This window comes from Pituophis catenifer, unplaced genomic scaffold (assembly GCF_029215685.1).
Source record: "Pituophis catenifer annectens isolate HBS135680 unplaced genomic scaffold, rPitCat1.0.hap2 SCAF_16, whole genome shotgun sequence".
Lineage (NCBI taxonomy): Eukaryota > Metazoa > Chordata > Lepidosauria > Squamata > Colubridae > Pituophis > Pituophis catenifer.
This window is the reverse complement of record NW_027256896.1, coordinates 18,330,723-18,348,286: the sequence shown is the minus strand read 5'-3', so window position 1 is coordinate 18,348,286 and position 17,564 is coordinate 18,330,723. Positions and strand designations below refer to the sequence as shown.

General features: G+C 52.1%; 1 protein-coding gene across 1 annotated transcript in view; it reads left to right on the top strand.

Moving 5' to 3' along the window:
- Window positions 1-7,931: 7,931 nt before the first annotated feature.
- The window catches only part of FSCN1 (fascin actin-bundling protein 1), a 32,757-nt gene continuing 23,124 nt past the window's right edge, over window positions 7,932-17,564 (top strand). The window contains exon 1 of the mRNA XM_070954956.1: window positions 7,932-9,229. Within this exon, the coding sequence (XP_070811057.1) occupies window positions 8,386-9,229 (844 nt within the window). The 5' untranslated portion in view covers window positions 7,932-8,385. The remainder of the gene's footprint in view (window positions 9,230-17,564) is intronic.

Here is a 17,564-nt window from a genome sequence, read left to right as displayed (position 1 = left end):
AACACACTCCCTTTCCCGCAGCCAACACCCAGATAAGCAGGGATTAACACCAGACAAACAACCAAGCAGAAAATAATACCCTAATCAATGCAAAGAGAAAAAAAAACACAGACTCACCAAAATCAGCAGGACAAACTACTGTATATAAACGGGGAGCAAACCCCACACTCCCTCACACTGACGATGTTACCTGGTGGGGTAATGAAACGTCTAACAACCAAGCTCAGAGAGCACAAAGGACTTTAGGACGAGAAACTCCTTCCATTGCTTGAAGCTGATCGTGGCCATGTGATCAATTCTGGACACTCGGCCACCAGCTCACCTTTACGGATCGCTTAGAGCAGGGGCCTCCAACCTTGCCTGGAGGATTTCAACTCTTTGCTGGCTGGGGAATTCTGGGAGTTGAAGTCCACCAGGCTTAAAGTTGCCAAGGTCGGAGACCCCTGGTTTAGAGCATCCCAAGGTCATATAACTTGTTTTTCTGTTTTTTGACAGGGGGAAAAAAAACAGCATTTAATTCATTTTCAACAAAAAAACACCCCTTTTTTAAAAAAGAAATTTTTATTTTTAAATTATATATTTGTTCTTTATATAGAATAGAATAGAATAGAATAGAATAGAATAGAATAGAATAGAATAGAATAGAATAGAATAGAATAGAATAGAATAGAATAGAAAATATGGAATGGAATGGAATGGAATGGAATGGAATAGAATAGAATAGAATAGAATAGAATAGAATAGAATAGAATAGAATAGAGTAGAGTAGAGTAGAGTAGAGTAGAATAGAATAGAATAGAATAGAATAGAATAGAATAGAATAGAATAGAATAGAAAATATGGAATGGAATGGAATAGAATAGAATAGAATAGAATAGAATAGAATAGAATAGAATAGAATAGAATAGAATAGATGGAATGGAATGGAATGGAATGGAATAGAATAGAATAGAATAGAATAGAATAGAATAGAATAGAATAGAATAGAATAGAATAGAAAATATGGAATGGAATGGAATGGAATGGAATAGAATGGAATGGAATAGAATGGAATAGAATAGAATAGAATAGAATAGAATAGAATAGAATAGAATAGAATAGAATAGAATAGAATAGAATATCACATCCGGTCCCATGACGACTTGCTAAACGACTGCAATGCTGGGCTCAGTTGCGGTCGTAAGTCGAGGAGAGCCTCCTCCTCCTCCTCCCCCCTCCCACACACACACTTTTAAGTACCAGGAGGGGGGAGGCTGACCGGAGGACTAAGCCGTTCACTAATCCTACTTGGATTTGAACAGGAGCTGCTGGCTGTTCTCCGTGAAACCCTTTGCAGATCCGAATGGCTGTGAATCACTAGGCAAATATTTGGCTCTCTGGCCATCTCGCTCGCTGGCCTTGAAGGCAAGCAGCCCAGACCCCCAACTGGTTGTGGCTTTCTAGCAGTGGTGAAATCCAAATTTTTTTTACAACCAGTTCTGTGGGTGTGGCTTGGTGGGCGTGGCAGGAGAAGGACACTGCAAAATCCCCATTCCCTCCCCACTCCAAGGGAAGGATATGTATGTATATATATATATATATATATATATATATATATATATATATATATATATATTAAATTTGATTTATATGCTGCCCTTCTCCGGAGACTCAGGGTGGCTTACAATGTGCTAAGCAATAGCCTTCATCCTTTTTGTATATTTATAAACCAGGAGCCTGGTTTAGCTCAACAGACAGAAGCACTGTAATTTAACACCAGCTGTCTGCAATTAAAGTAAGATCGAATCTCGCCAAGGCTCAAGGTTGACTCAGCCTTCCATCCTTTCTAAGGTAGGTAAATTGAGGACCCGGTTTGTGGGGGCAATAAGCTGACTTTGTATAAATATACAAAAGGATGAAGGCTATTGCTTAACGCATTGTAAGCCGCCCTGAGTCTCCGGAGAAGGGCGGCATATAAATCAAAAATAAAATAAAAATAAAATAAAATAAAATAAATACAAAGTCAGCTTATTGCCCCCACAAACTGGGTCCTCATTTAACCTACCTTAGAAAGGATGGAAGGCTGAGTCAACCTTGAGCCTGGTGAGATTCGAACCTGCAGTAATTGCAGGCAGCTGGTCTTAATAACAGGGTGCTTTAGACCCACTGTACTACCAAGGCTCCTTGCAAAATCCCCATTCCCACCCCGCTCTGGAGCCAGCCAGAGGTGGCATTTGCTGGTTCTCCAAACTACTCAAAATTTCCGCTACCGGTTCTCCAGAACCTGCTGGATTTCACTCCTGGATCTGGCCAGATGGGCCAACCTCTGCTTGCAAATCTTGGTTTCCAGCACCCCCTCCAGCCAAGGCCAATGCAGCCAACTGCAGGAAGCTAGTAAACAGAGGGGGGTAGGGTTCCTGTGACCGTCCCCCCCCCCAAGACGGTTTCAGCTTTCACTGCCTTCTCCTCCGCCTCCCCATCTTGGGAGGGTCCCCTCCCCCACTTTCTCCCACTGGCAGCTGGATTGGGCCGCATCTCACCGCCCAAGGTTTGGAAGGGGAGGGAGAGGGAGGGAGGGGGGGCGCTGAGAAAGAGACACTAATCTCTTGTGCTCTCATTGTCCTCCTTTTTGTTTGTTTTTTTCTTCTTCTCTTCTTTCTGGCGGTTGGGAAACGGCAATCTCTGCAAATCGCAATATTTTCGAGGGTCGTGCCAAGACTTGGAGCCGTTGCTAAAACTGGCTGCAAAGTGGGGGGGGCCCCCCACCCTCACAACGCAACAAATATCAGGTTGTTGTGAGCCTCACGCCGACGACTCTACGAAAGCAGGGGGTTGGACTAGAAGACCTCCGAGGTCTTTCAAGAAGGGACTGGGCTGCCCTCTGTCAGAAATGGTGCTTGGGCGGGGGGGTTGGACTAGATGACCTCCAAGGTCCCTTCTTAACTCTGTTAATCTGAATGCCATTTCACGAAGTCTCTGGGGCCTGCAAGAAAAGCCAGGTTTTTTTTAAAGCCTGGGTAATTTAAAGCTTTATTAAAAGACAGGAAGCATCAGAGCTGCCCTGGATTTTATGGGCAAGATTGTGCCAGGATGAACAGCCAAAATATTTTCATTTTGACTGCAGCGTAAACACAGCCCTGGCACGAAGTGGATTCTCTTTCTTTCAAGCAGGACTGGAAAAGAAAGAAAAGTGTGTGTTTTTTGCATTTGTGTTGAAGATCTCGATGATTTCAGAGAAGGAAGAAGCAGACGGAGCCAGTCGATGAACGGGGTTTGCATTTATTTTATTTTGTTTTCCTGTCCTGACCTATCATTTTTACATATTTCTGCTTCTATAGCAGGATGCGGTTATATTTCGGGCTGTTTTGGGAAAAATAAAAATATGAACCAGCCAGCTAGCCAGCCAGCCAGCCAGCAGGCAGTCAACGCAGCTCACAATTTTTTTCGGCAAAATTCTAAGTATCCTTTAATCGCTCAAAATTCCTGTTGGCATATCGAGTCACTTCGGGACACGAGACTTTCATCTGAGCCCCGAAAACAAAAAAAAAATCCCTTTTTTTGTTAGGCAGCTCAAGCTGGATTGAGCCTCGAGCTGAGTTTCATTTTGCTTATTTTTCATCTTAGAAAAAGCCTGCAGGAGATTAGAGCCAACTAGCTAGGTTTCCGGCATGAGTAAACGACAGGGTTTCAGGTAAACTTACCCAGAATTGCTACCTGGATTGAGGTCTTTGCTCAAAGTTGGGGGGGGGTCTCAGCAAAATAAATCTGGGCAGCAAGAGGGCCTCTGAGCATACCTGGAGTTTCCCGAGCCTCCCACCAGCAGAGCTCTTCCTTGCGTTGATCCTAACCAAGGTTCAAATTTCCAGCTAAGTATCCAGAACCCCCAAAAAGGGCAAAACGGGTCGTCCCCCCCAAAGATGGGATCTCAGCAAAATGACTTGAGCAGCAAGAGTGCCTCTGAGCATGCCTAGAGTACGCAGAGCCTTTCATCGGCAACCAAGAGCTCATATCAGGCAGTGAAAGGGAAAACGCTGATTTTATGGAGTTCCAAAGATTCCCCAACGAAAAAAAGAGACAGAAAGTGTGGGGGGGGAATCTTCAGGTTTCCTCCCCGTCCCCCGCTGCAGAATTCTCTGCTCCGTTTCCTTCTTTCTGGAATCTTCCATCTCCTTTCCTTGCATTAGGCTGGCATTTGGCAATCCCCTGAACTCGCCCAGTTTTGCACTGGGGGGGGGAGGGAAGAGGAGGGGGGAGAGGGTGAAACTGGCTGGGGTCACCTCTGCACGCCCAGCTTGGCTAACGGGAGGGGGGGGTAAAGGAAGGGGACCCCTCCCACGTGATTTGGGAGCCCAACTGGGCCAGGAGGGTGGGACCAGAGGGAGGGGAAAGGATGGTGGTAGGCAGAGACGGAGGGGAGGAGGAAGGGAGGTTTGTAAAACAAGGACAAACAAATCATTTTCCCCATCACCACAAAGGCTTCTCCAGCTGGGACCAGAGATAAGGGCAGCCAAACATCAGCCAGACTGAATGGATGGATGGATGGATAAACAGGGATGGGGGAGAGAGAATAATGGCTGAGAATAAGGAGGGATGAAGAGGAGAGGGGGGCAGAATGAAGTCCAAAGGAATCAATTGGATCTCATCCGAGACTCATGTGGGTGGGTGGGTGGGAATGGACATCATCCTTGCAGGGTGGGACTCAGTGGTGAAAGTCAATTTTTTTTTTACTACCACGGTTCTGTGGGCGTGGCTTGGTGGGCGTGGTGTGGCTTGGTGGGCGTGGCAGGGGAAGGATACTGCAAAATCCCCATTCCCACCCCACTCGCAGGGATTTTTGCTACTGGTTCTCCGAACCACTCGCCGCCATCGCTACCAGATCGGGTGATCCGGTCCGAACCGGGAGCATTCTTTTTTTTAAATTTGATTTATATGCCGCCCTTCTCCGGAGACTCAGGGAGGCTTACAATGCGTTAAGCAATAGCCTTCATACTTTTGTATATTTATACAAAGTCAGCTTATTGCCCCCACAAACTGGGTCCTCCTTTCACCTACCTTAGAAAGGATGGAAGGCTGAGTCAACCTTGAGCCTTGGCGAGATTCGAACCTGCAGTAATTGCAGGCAGCTGGTTTTAATAACCAGCTTAATAACAGGGTGCCTTAGACCACTGTACTACCAAGGCTCTTCACCCCTGCCTTGGATCCTCTGTTTTTTCAAGCCTCGTTTATTGCTTAAATGTTGATCATGTTGATTAGTTGTTGCTGCACAGCATTTTTTAATTTTTTTAACATTTAGTCTCAATACCGATTTTGTTGGACGTGCCAATAAAATTAATGTACGTTTAATTTTATCGACCATTTACATTTTTATTCCTATGAGTCGTTGTCCTAGGGGCCCCAGTACACTGCTTTGCCCGGGACCCATAATGCGTAAGGCCTTCATCCATCCAACAAGGATACCGTTTAAGTTTCCAGATCAAAGTTTGTTTAGATTATTAGCATCCTTCTTTCAGATGGTTGGCAATTCAAGGGGAGAATAGGGTGGCATGTTGCAAACAATTCTGCCAAAATAATACAGTTAATTCCAAAGCGTGTTTCCAAACCGCTCCCCCATTCACAGAACATCCTTTCCTAATTTTTTTCTCTCTCCCCCCCCCTCCACCCCCAATAAGTAGTTCGAAGCTTAGAGCAATAAAACTAGTTAAATTAGGCAGATTGCCAGGAAGGCAATGGATTTAGGAACAGAACCTAGCGGTGGAATACAGTTGGATGAAGAACGAGAAGAGGATTAGGCGTGGAGGTATTCAAACAGCACGCTAAGCCATGGTTTCCGCAACCACCGTGGAATCGATCAAATTGGTTGAAGCCTTACAATGCATTAAACTAGAAACTAGCCAAGTGTATTTAAGATGATGGTTCCCCCCCCCCTTTTATGATGGGTGTGAATTTCAACTCCCAGAATTATCCAGCTAGTGGATGGACTTCAACTCCCAGAATTCCCCAGCTAGTGGATGGACTTCAACTATCAAAATTATCCAGCCAGTAGGTGGACTTCAACTCCCAGAATTCCCCAGCCAGTGGATGGACTAATTCCCCAGCCAGTGGGTGGACTTCAACTCCCAGAATTCCCCAGCCAGTGGGTGGACTAATTCCCCAGCCAGTGGGTGGACTTCAACTCCCAGAATTCCCCAGCCAATGGGTGGACTAATTCCCCAGCCAGTGGGTGGACTTCAACTCCCAGAATTCCCCAGCCAGCATGGCTGGCTAGAGAATTCTAGGAGTTGAAGTCCACGCATCTTGAAGTTGCCAATTTTGAAAAAAAACACTGGCCTAGAATAATTAAGTAAACGTAGCCATCATTAATGCTAATAATCGTCACACAACAAACAAAAAAAAAACACCAGTTTCTTTCTCTAGCTTTTAGGAGACAAAATCATTCTCCTTCTAGAGCTAACTGTTATTCCCAGTAAGCAGACCCATTAAATGCACAGGAGATGCCCAAAGAAACTTGGCATCTCTAATTTAACGCTGCCTACTGGGATTACTCAGGAGGCTTGGATTGCTGGCTTGACAAAGGCATAAACCTGCCCAGGATGCGTTCGTGTAACCGCTGAACTAAGTTTCATGAGAATTAAAAATTCTGGTTTAAGGAGAGGTTTGGCTCTGTCCTTGAAGATGAAGACTCTTGCTCAGACCCAGAGGTGCAGAACTTACCTGGGGACTCAGGTGAGGTTCTCTCCACTGTAAAGGCCCCCCATGCAAGCACTTAAATTGCAGCCTTTAAGCCAAGACAATCTCCTTGGCCACAACTGGAAAGGTGAATCCTGGCTGGCTACAGAATCAAGGACAGGAAGGAAGTGGGTTTATTTGATTTTTTTTTTTTTTAGCACCCAGCCCAAAGATCTCTGGGTGGCGTTCTATCCCCAGTGCCAATCCGATCTTACCCTCTTTTGCAGACCAAGCAAAGCAGCCTTGGAAAGGGGGGATTGCGGAGGTGCAAACAGAGACACCCCTCCCCCCAATGGAGCTGACTTGGGGTATAAACCCAATAGAGCCTGAGTGGTGCAGCAGACTAATGCTACTGTTAAAGGTAGTATTTAGCTTCCAGCTGCCTGCAATTACTGTAAGTTCGAATCTCACCAGGCTCAAGGTTGACTCAGCCTTCCATCCTTTCTAAGGTAGGTAAATTGAGGACCCGGTTTGTGGGGGCAATAAGATGACTTTGTATAAATATACAAAAGGATGAAGGCTATTGCTTAGCGCATTGTAAGCTGCCCTGAGTCTCCGGAGAAGGGCGGCATATAAATCAAAATTTTAAATTTTTTTTTAAAAAGTCCCAGAATTTGGGGGGGGGGGGCGAGATTTGAATACCAGCAGGGCAACTGGTATTGTAGTTTGCAGCAGGCGGGGAGTTTCCCCAAGGCAGTGCGTGGGGGCAGGACAAGGGACCCCTGATTTGGGGAGGGTCCTCCGGAATCAGGGCTGGACGCGTGGCTCCGGACCTCCAGCCACCCCCTCAACCCCCACCCCGCCATTCAAGGGCTGCTCGAAATCCCAGCCCCCGACGCCCAGATTGCCCCAGGATGCTGGTCGGTGGACCCCCTCTCCCTCCTTCCCCAATACCCGCACTGGAGACCCCCTCCCTTTTTATCAAGGGCCTTCCAGGCAGCCGCGCCTTTGCGGAGCCCCCCACTCCCTCCAACGTGGCTCCTCCCGCCCCTACCTGGCTCCTCCTTCCCCCCTCCCCTTTCCCCACTCCCCCCCAAGTGTCGTCAGCTTGCGGACCAAGGGGAGGGGGAGAGGCGGCTGCAGGGCGCCCCCTCCCCCGGCCGAGCTCCGCCCCGTCGGGCGCGCCGAGCCTCAATTGGCAGCGGCGGGGCAGGCGCGCCCCCTCCCCGCCTTATAGCCGGATCCTGCCGTCCGCCGCGTCTCTCTCTCTCTCTCTCTCTGGCTCTCTCTCTGTCTCCCTCGCTCAGCTGCAGCCCGGCTTTGCGGAGCTCGGGGAGCCCAGCCAAGCGCGTCCATCCGTCCGTCCGTCCGTCGAGCCGGTTCTTCCTCCGCAGCCCCAGCGGCAGCCTAACAAAGGAGCCGTCGGGGAGAGAAGGCAAGAAGGAGGAGAAAAAGGGGAGGCAAGGAAGAAAGAAAGAAAGGAAAGAAAGAAAGAAGACAGGAAGAAAAGAAAGAAAGAAGAAAGGAAAGAAAGGAAGGAAAGAAAGAAGGAAAGAAAGGAAGGCAAGAAAGAAAGAAGAAAGGAAAGAAAGAAAGAAGGAAGGAAGGAAGAAAGGAAAGAAAGGAAAGAAAGGAAGAAAGGAAGGAAGGAAAGAAGGAAGGGAGAGAAGGAACGAAGGAAAGGAGAGAAGGAGCCCAGCCAGCCAGCCAGCCGTCCACCTCCTCCGTCCACCCCTCGCCATGACGGCCAACGGGAGCCCGGCCTCGCCGCCGCCGGCGTCGTCGTCGGACTCGCTGCCCATCCAGTTCGGGCTGATCAACTGCGGCAACCGGTACCTGACGGCGGAGGCCTTCGGCTTCAAGCTCAACGCTTCGGGCCCGAGCCTGAAGAAGAAGCAGATCTGGACGCTGGAGCAGAACGGCGACGACTGCAGCGTGGTCTACCTGCGGAGCCACCTGGGCCGCTACCTGGCGGCCGACAAGGACGGGCAGGTGAGCTGCGAGAGCGAGGCGCCCTCGGCCGACTGCCGCTTCGTCATCCTGGCCCACGACGACGGGCGCTGGTCGCTCCAGTCCGAGCCCCACCGCCGCTTCTTCGGCGGCACCGAGGACCGGCTCTCCTGCTTCGCCCAGGCCGTCTCGGGGGCCGAGAAGTGGCGGGTCCACCTGGCCCTCCACCCGCAGCTCCACCTCTTCAGCCTCAGCCGCAAGCGCTACGCCCAGCTGGGCGCCGAGGAGCTGGCCGTGGGCCGCGACGTGCCGTGGGGCGTGGACGCCCTGCTCACCCTCCTCTTCCACGAGGGCCGCTACCGGCTCCAGGCCCGCGACCACCGCCTCCTCCGCCGCGACGGCCAGCTGGTGGAGCGGCCCGAGCCGGCCGCCGAGTTCACCCTCGAGTTCCGCGCGGGCAAAGTGGCCTTCCGCGACTGCCAGGGCCGCTACCTGGCGCCCTCGGGGCCCAGCGGCACCCTCAAGGCCGGCAAAGCCACCAAGGTGGGCAAGGACGAGCTCTTCCTCCTCGAGCAGAGCTGCCCCCAGGTGGGCCTCCGCGCCGCCAACGACCGCAACGTCTCCACCCGGCAAGGTAAGGGAGGGGAGGGGAGGGGAGGGGGTCTCTTGGCCCGCCTGGGGTGGAGGGGTTGGGGGGAAGGGTCCCCGTTCAACAAGGGAGAGGCCAGCTGGGGAGGGGGGCTCTTGGCCCGCCTGGGGTGGAGGGGTTGGGGGGAAGGGTCCCCGTTCAACAAGGGAGAGGCCAGCTGGGGAGGGGGGCTCTTGGCCCGCCTGGGGTGGAGGGGAGGGGGGAAGGGTCTCCGTTCAACAAGGGAGAGGCCAGCTGGGGAGGGGGGCTCTTGGCCCGCCTGGGGTGGAGGGGTTGGGGGGAAGGGTCCCCGTTCAACAAGGGAGAGGCCAGCTGGGGAGGGGGGCTCTTGGCCCGCCTGGGGTGGAGGGGAGGGGGGAAGGGTCTCCGTTCAACAAGGGGGAGGCCAGCTGGGGAGGGGGGCTCTTGGCCCGCCTGGGGTGGAGGGGAGGGGGGAAGGTCTCCGTTCAACAAGGGAGAGGCCGGCTGGGGAGGGGGGCTCTTGGCCCGCCTGGGGTGGAGAAGGGAAGAGGGCTCCACCCGGCAAGAGAGGGGAGGGGTTCCTCTCCATTCATCAAGGTAGAGGAGAGTCCGGCTGAGGAGGGGTCTCTTGGCCCACCCAAGATAGAGAAGGGGAGAGGGCTCTACCCGGCAAGGGAGGGGAGGGGAGGGGAGAGGCCGGCTGGGGAGGGGGTCTCTTGGCCTGCCCGGGTGGAGAAGGGGAGAGGGCTCCACCCGGCAAGGGAGGGGAGAGGGTCCTGACCCACCTGGGGAGGTGTGGAAGGGTCTCCATCAAGGGAGGGGAGAGCCCAGCTGGGGAGGGGTCTCTTAGCCTGGCTGAGGAGTGGGGAAGGTCTCCATTCAACAAGGGAGAGGCCGGCTGGGGAGGGGGTCTCTTGGCCAACAAGGGATGGAGGGGAGGGGGGAAGGTCTCCATTCAACAAGGGAGAGGCCAAGGGAGAGGCCGGCTGGGGAGGGGGGTCTCTTGGCCCACCTGGGGTGGAGAGGAGGGGGGAAAGGTCTCCATTCAACAAGGGAGGGCCTGGCTGGGGAGGGGGCTCCTGGCACGCCCTTGGTGGAGAGGAAGGAGAAAAGGTCTCCACCTGGCAAGGGAGGGGAGGAGTCTGTCTGGGGAGGGGGTTCCTGACCCACCCGGGGAGGTAAGAAAGGAGGAAGGTCTCCACCCAGCAAGGGGTCTCTTGACTGCCCAGAGAGGAGAGGAGAGGGGGTGGGGGAAAGGTCTCCATTCATCAAGGGAGGGGAGGGCCCATCTGGGGAGGGGGGTCTCTTGGGAGGAGGAAAGGAGTGGGATTCCCTTGGGGTCTTTGTTCCCATTCCCCACCCTTCACAATCTTTCAGTCCTCTCCCTCAGGGCTGGGGGGCTCAGGTTAGACTGGGCTGGGGGTCCTGGCCCATCTGTGGACTAGAGGAGTGGGGCACCCTTAACTCTTTGTCTCCCCCCCCCACAAACACACACAATATCTCACACAGATGGGGAGAGGGGCTGGGCTGGGGTACTTGGCGGTTTCCTCCTGGGCAAATGATGGGGTTCCCTCTTGTATTGGAGGGAGGCTCCTGGCTGTTGGTAGGATGGGCCCCTTACTCTCTCAAACCCCCCCCCACGGCGTGGGGCTGGCTAGAATCCCCCCCAGAACAAGATGCTGGCGGGGCAGGGAGTTTCGGGACGGTCTGAGCCAACGGAAGGATGAATGAATGGGCTTCCCCTCCCCCAATGAATCAGAAAGAATGAAAAGTCTTGGTGGGCGAGGCCGTCTTGCTCGTCTTGGGGGGGGAGGGGGGGTGCTCCCCAGAAGCTCCGCTGATGGTCTCTGCGGCCCCATGAAAATGTTTCTTGAGGGGGTCGCTTCCCCCCCCTTCTCCCCAACGGAGAGAGACCCACTCAGGAGCAACTGTGGAGTTTCCACGGAGGATGGAGAATTGAGGAATTTTTTTGGGTTTGAGGTCCCCTAGCAATCCTGTGGATGGAGAGGAGCTTAGCTTGCTTGGAGTTTTTTTTTTCAGGGGATGGGCCGGGATCTCCCCCCCCTCCACACCCTCCCCTCCGTCTTCTCTTCCTACCTCCCTGCTTTCTTCCTGCTCGAGGTGGGAATGGCCTTGTGGTGTGAGTTAGGGGGGCTCCCCCCCCCGGGACATTGTTTGATGGGAATCCTTTGTCTCCCTTCTCAAAATGGTGGAGCCCGGGTATCCGGTTTGGAGGGGCCGGGTGGGGGGGGGGAACAACAGGCATGTGTGTATGTCAGGGGTGGGTGGGTGGGGGGAATGGATGGAGCAGCCCCCTCTCGTCTCCCTTATGCATCTTCCTGCAAAGTCTGCCTCCCTGCCTCCTTTTCACCCCTCTGCCCCTACCAAGAAGAGGGGGAAGGAGCTGGGCAGAGAAAGTAACAAGAGGCTGTGCCCCTCCGCCAAGGAGGAATGAGGCAGCTGCTTCTAGAGAGACCCTTGCCTCCTTTCACCGCTTGCTCCCACCCCCCATTCCGCCATTCTCTGCCCTTCCCCCTCCCCGCTCTGGCTTTCCACTATAAGCACCTCCCTCCTTCTTCTCAGCTGCGCCCGGCGGGCGGCATTGGTGGCTAAATCCAGACTGAGCTGCTGGGTTGTTTTTTTTTTTAACCTTCCCTGCTGGGAACTGCGGGCTCTAATTCCCTAATCCTAATCTTGCAGGCTGATTGGAGAGGAGAGGAGGGTGGGATGGAGGATGGGAGGGAAAAGAAAGAGAGGAGGGGGAGGTGAAGACTTAGGGAGGAGGAGGAGGAGGAGTGGGGTCCCTGAGGCTCTGGGAGCTTGGCTCTTTTCTTGTAGACGTCTCATGACCCAATTGGGTAACATCATCAGTGTTGGAAGGGAGTGAGGTTTGCAGAGTGGGGGGGAGAGGAGAGGAGGAGGAGGAGGACGATGACGATAGCAATGATTGTGGGGTCCTTGGGGCTCTCTCTAAGATTGCTTGTTTTGTACTAAGCATTTCCTGACCCAACTAGGTAACATTATCAATGCTATAGAAGGGAGTGGGATTTGTTGAGAGGAGGAGGAGGAGGATTATGGAGTCCTTGGCTGCTCTCTGAGCTTAGCTGTTTTCTTGCAGATGTTTCAGGACCCAACTAGATAACTTCATCAGTGCTAGAAGAGAGTGGATTTGCAGAGGAGGAGGAGGAGGAGCAGGAGAAAGGAGGAGGAGGGAGAGGAGGAGGAAGAGGTGGACTATGGGGTCCTTGGTGCGCTCTGAGTTTCTTGTTAGTTTTCTTGCAAAACCTTTCATGACCCAACTAGGTAACGTTATCAGTGCTAGAAGGGGGTGGAGTTTGGGGTGGGGTGCTTTGAATAAAGAGGACAACTCCATGCGCCTCCCTTCCTTTTTTGCTCTTCTCCTGCTCTCTCTCTCTCTCTCTCTCTGCTTTGTCCTTTTCTTCCTGAGTGACACTTTTCCTTTGCACAAACTCTTTTGTCCAATTTCCCTCCTCCTCTCTCCCCCACCTCCCCCCTCCCCATTTCGGGTTGGCCTGGGTAGCCTTGAGGAATGGGGAGGGGGGCTGGCTGGGATTGGCTTTTGGGGACCAATCCCTGGGTTGTGCCCCCTCTTTCTAACTCGATGAAAAAGGGGGGGGGCAGAGCGGATTTCAATGTAAAAGGGTCCTTCGTTTAAAGCTTTTGTAAAACAGAACCAACTTTTTTTTGTGTTAAAAAGCTTAAAAGTTTGGGGTTTTGCGTTTGGGACCGACAGCTGTCTGTTTTGCTTTCTTTAAAAGAAAAAGAAAAAAACAATCTCTTTGGAATTGTTTTTCCTTTTTCTTTCTTTTTTTTCCTGGCAGCCCTGTTAAAAACCAACTGTTGCTATTTTAGGGTTTTATTTTTTTTAAAAAAAAAAAATATATAGCTCTGGAAAACCTCAGCCGTTTTTTTCCTAAAGCTGACTCCACAAAAAAGATCAAAAGGCAAGTTAATTTTATAATGCCAGACGATCATCTGTTTTTTTTGCATTAAAAAAAGAGGGGGGGGGTGCCTCAAAATGGTCATTTTGAGCGAATTCGGCCCTTTCTTCGGCCACCCTTGTCCTCGACTTATGACCCACACAACGGAGCCCAACATTTTTGCCGCTAAGCGAGGCTAGTGATTAACGAGAGCGTCGTCCCGTTCTGTGACCCTTTTGTCGCAGCGTTGTTAAGCAAATCGGTGGAATTGTTCAGTGAATTGTGCCCGTGGTTAAAAGTGAGTTTTATCCAGTGGTGAAATCCACAATTATTATTTTTTTTACTACCGGTTCTGTGGGCCTGGCTTGGTGGGCGTGGCAGGGGAAGGATACTGCAAAATCCCCATTCCCACCTCACTCCTGGGGGAAGGATACTGCAAAACCCCCATTCCCACCCCACTCCTGGGGGAGGGATACTGCAAAATCCCCATTCCCACCCCACTCCTGGGGGAAGGATACTGCAAAATCCCCATTCCCACCCCACTCCTGGGGGAAGGATACTGCAAAACCCCCATTCCCACCCGACTTGGGAGCCAGCCAGAGGTGGCATTTGCTGGTTCTCCGAACTGCTCAAAATTTCTGCTACCGGTTCGTCAGAACCTCTCAGAACCTGCTGGATTTCATCCTTGGTTTTATCCCTTCTTACGACCTCCCTTGCCTCCGTTATTAAGCGGATCGCTGCGGTTGATAAGTTAGTAACCCGGTGGTTAAGTGAATCCTGGCTTCCCCTCCCACCCCCCCCAGTTGACTTTGCTGGTCAGGAGGTCTCAAAAGGGGGATTGCGTGACCCCCGGGACACGTCATAAATAGGAGGCAGTTGATTATGTGACTGTGGGGATGTTGCAACGGTCCTTAAGTGTGAACGCTGGTCATATACGCCAGCTTTTTCGGTGCCGCTGGCTCTTTGAATGGTCACTAAGCGACCAGTTGTAAGTCCGGGGCTGCTTGTAAAGATGAAAATAAAATTGTCTTTCTGGGCTCTTCCTATTTCCTCCTGTCCTGCTCAAATCGAAATTTTCTCTAAATTTTCTCTACATTTCAGTTGAGTAAGTGGTAAGTTACTATAGCTCTCGCCTCACAATCCTAGGTAGAGGCAGATATTTCTCTCTCTGGGCACAATGAGAATTTAACTGCTGAACAAAACTCCGCATTGGTAACAAGAAAGGCATCCGGCCACTCAGCTGCATTCAGTTGCCCAGACTCCACCCCGCAGGGGATTATGGAGCCATTAAAAGAAGATGGAAGTGGTCAGTTCCTATCTTAGGTTGCAATGGGGCAATTGATTTTGGGGAGGGGGATTTGATGGACCCTAGTGGGGTTTTTTTTTGGGGGGGGGTGGCATCTCCTACTTTGGAAGCCAGAGTCAACTCTGTTCTGCCCCAGAGCAAAAAAGTTGCTTGAGGGCCCCCTCCCCCGCGAATGAGGGGAAAAAAGTTACAGAAGTGCGAGCCGAGAGTGAGCTCCTGGGCATACTCAGAGTGCGCAGAGAAGGACTCTGTTGTGATGCTTGGAAAAATAACAAGGGAGGCGTGTCCTGGAGCTGAAATGTCTGATCTGAGAAAAACTGCTGTTGTGGCACTTTTTTGGGGGGGGGGGGGAATTCCCTCCTTGGGAGTGTAGAAGACCAGCTGGCACGGTCCTCGTAATTTCTGCACGGCTAAAATGCTCCTTTTGCTCAGTGCCCTCGGGGTTGTGCGTCCCTTCGCCGGTTGTTGTTGGCTGGGAAATGCAAGGGGGAAACTGGAGAGGATCGGGCTCTAATCTTTAGGATTCGTGGCGTGTTCAGGAGCCAGGGACGAGGAAGGGAACAGAGCACAAGGCTCGGACACGTGCGGTGGGGCAGGGGAGGTCTTGGCCTAGCAACAGAGAGACCCTCCAAAGCCGTGTTTCTCAACCGTGGCCGCTTGAAGAGGGGTGGACTTCCAACTCCCAGAATCCCCCATCTGATATGAGTGGACTTCCAACTCCCAGAAGCTCCCAGCCACCATGGGTGGACTTCAACTCCCAGAATCCCCCATCCAGTATGAGTGGACTTCAACTCCCAGAAGCTCGCAACTGGCATGGGTGGACTTCAGTCCCCAAAATCCCTCAATCACCATGAGTGGACTTCAACCTTGGAAGCTTGAATGGGTGGATTCAACTCCCAGAATCCCTCAACCACCATGAGTGGACTTCAACTCCCAGAATCCCTCAACCACCATGAGTGGACTTCAACTCCCAGAATCCCTCAACCACCATGGGTGGACTTCAACTCCCAGAAGCTCCCAACTGGCATGGGTGGACTTCAGTTCCCAGAATCCCTCAATCACTATGAGTGGACTTCAACCTTGGAAGCTTGAATGGGTGGATTCAACTCCCAGAATCCCTCAACCACCATGAGTGGACTTCAACTCCCAGAATCCCTCAACCACCATGGGTGGACTTCAACTCCCAGAATCCCCCATCCTGTATGAGTGGAACTTCAACTCCCAGAAGCTCCCAAATTGGCATGGTTGGATGTCAACCCCCAGAATTCCCAGCCACCATAGGTGGACTTCAAGGATACCCCAGCCAGCATTCTGGGAGTTGAAGTCCACCCATCGTAAAGATGGTTGAGGTTGAGAAACACTGCCTGTCGACCACAGCTTCCCAATCTTGATGCGCGAACTTCAAAAACTCCCAGAGTTCCCCGTTAGCCACTGGTTGGGTTTCAATTTCCAGCATGGCTGGCTGGGGGATTCTGGGAGTTGAAGTCCACTCATATCAGATGGGGGATTCTGGGAGTTGAAGTCCACCCATCTTCAAGCTACCAAGGTTGAGAAACCTTGCTTTAGTTGGCTTCTCTAAACCACAGAGAGCTCCAACAAGCCCGTTTAATGGCCAGCGGAGCTTCTATTTCTAGATTGGACCTTTGACGTCATCTCTGGGCATAGCCCCCCACCCCTCCCCACCCCGTCCCCCTCCCACTCTTGGGGCACAGCTGGTCAACGCTGTGGGTTCGAGAGGATGGCAACGAAGCCATGGGGAGGGAGGTGGCTTTTTTTTTTTCCAGGCAGGCTGCTGCAGAAACGAAAAGCACCTTTTCTGACCAGGGTTTCTTTTTTTTTGGTGGCTCGCAGATGTTCTGGGCGGAGGAAGTGGGGCATCCTTCAGAATTGCAGAGAGAGAGGTTGTGTGTATGTGTGTGCGAGGGTCACTTTGATGAAACCCGGATTGGGAGGACGAGGTGGGGCTGCAAGGCTGCAAGTGGGCACGCAGATGCACCAACGTTGGGTGTGGCTGCATCCTTCGGAAGCATCTCTTTCCAGTCTCCCCTAGAATTGGCTCATTTCCTTCCCCCCACCCCCGGTGATGGGGAGGGGGAGAGAATTGGGAGCAGGGGAAAAAAAAGAGGGGGTAGACACGTCCACAGAGGAGGGGAGGGCAGCCGGTGGGGCAGGCACCCACCTTCGGAGGGAATGAGCGCCAGCAGTTTTTATTTGCGGATTGAAGCTGGGCTCGGATTGATTTGTCTGGGGAGGGGGTTGAAAAGAGGGGGGGAGGGAAAGTCGGGGGAAACGGGGGGGGCTGCTTCTCTCCGCCAGCGATTCAGGGCTGGAACCAGTCCGTGGAGCTTTTTGCAAAAAAAATAATAAAATAAATCTCCCCCCCCATCCTGCCGCCCACATAATTGTCATGATGGCAGCTGCAGGTTGGTGCCTCCCACTCCCCACTCTTTTAGTGTGATTTTTTTTCTTTTTTTTTTTTTTGCAGAGGTGGGCTGGCTTCCCCCTCCCCGCCAACCAGCCCTCCATCAACACACACACACACACACACAGAGAGAGAGAGAGAGAGAGAGAGAGTCCCTCGGCCCCCCACTCTCCAATAGCAATTGGATTCTTAGCATTTTTGGCTTTCTTTTGTTTTGTTTTTGGCAGATGTTAAATATTTGTCCTGCTGCAAAAAAAAAGGGGGGGGAAGAGAAGCGGGTGGGAGAACAAGGGCAGGATTGTGAGGTTTAGAGAGCCCAGTGGCTGAGGGGGTGGGGGGGGGAGAGTGTGGGGGTGGGGGGAAGGGGAAAGAGGCTCCTGTTTCAATCCTTTGTCGCTCTGGAAAAGCAGATGTGGGGTGCCGTGGGGCGGCTGGTTGCGTTGGTCGGAGAGGCAGCCCTTGGCGACAAGAGAAGCCATTTAAAGTTGCCTTCCTAGGTGATGGGGAAATATATATATTCCCCCCCCCACCCCCAGCATTGAGAAGAAGAGGAACCTGGGAATTTTCCAAGCTTAAAAAAAAAGAGGTTTAGTTTGCTTTGCTTGGGAGAAGAAGTGTTTTTTTTTTAAAAAAAAGAAAAGAAAAGAAAAGAGGGAGGGAGGGAAGGAAAGGAAAGGAAAGGAAGAAAGG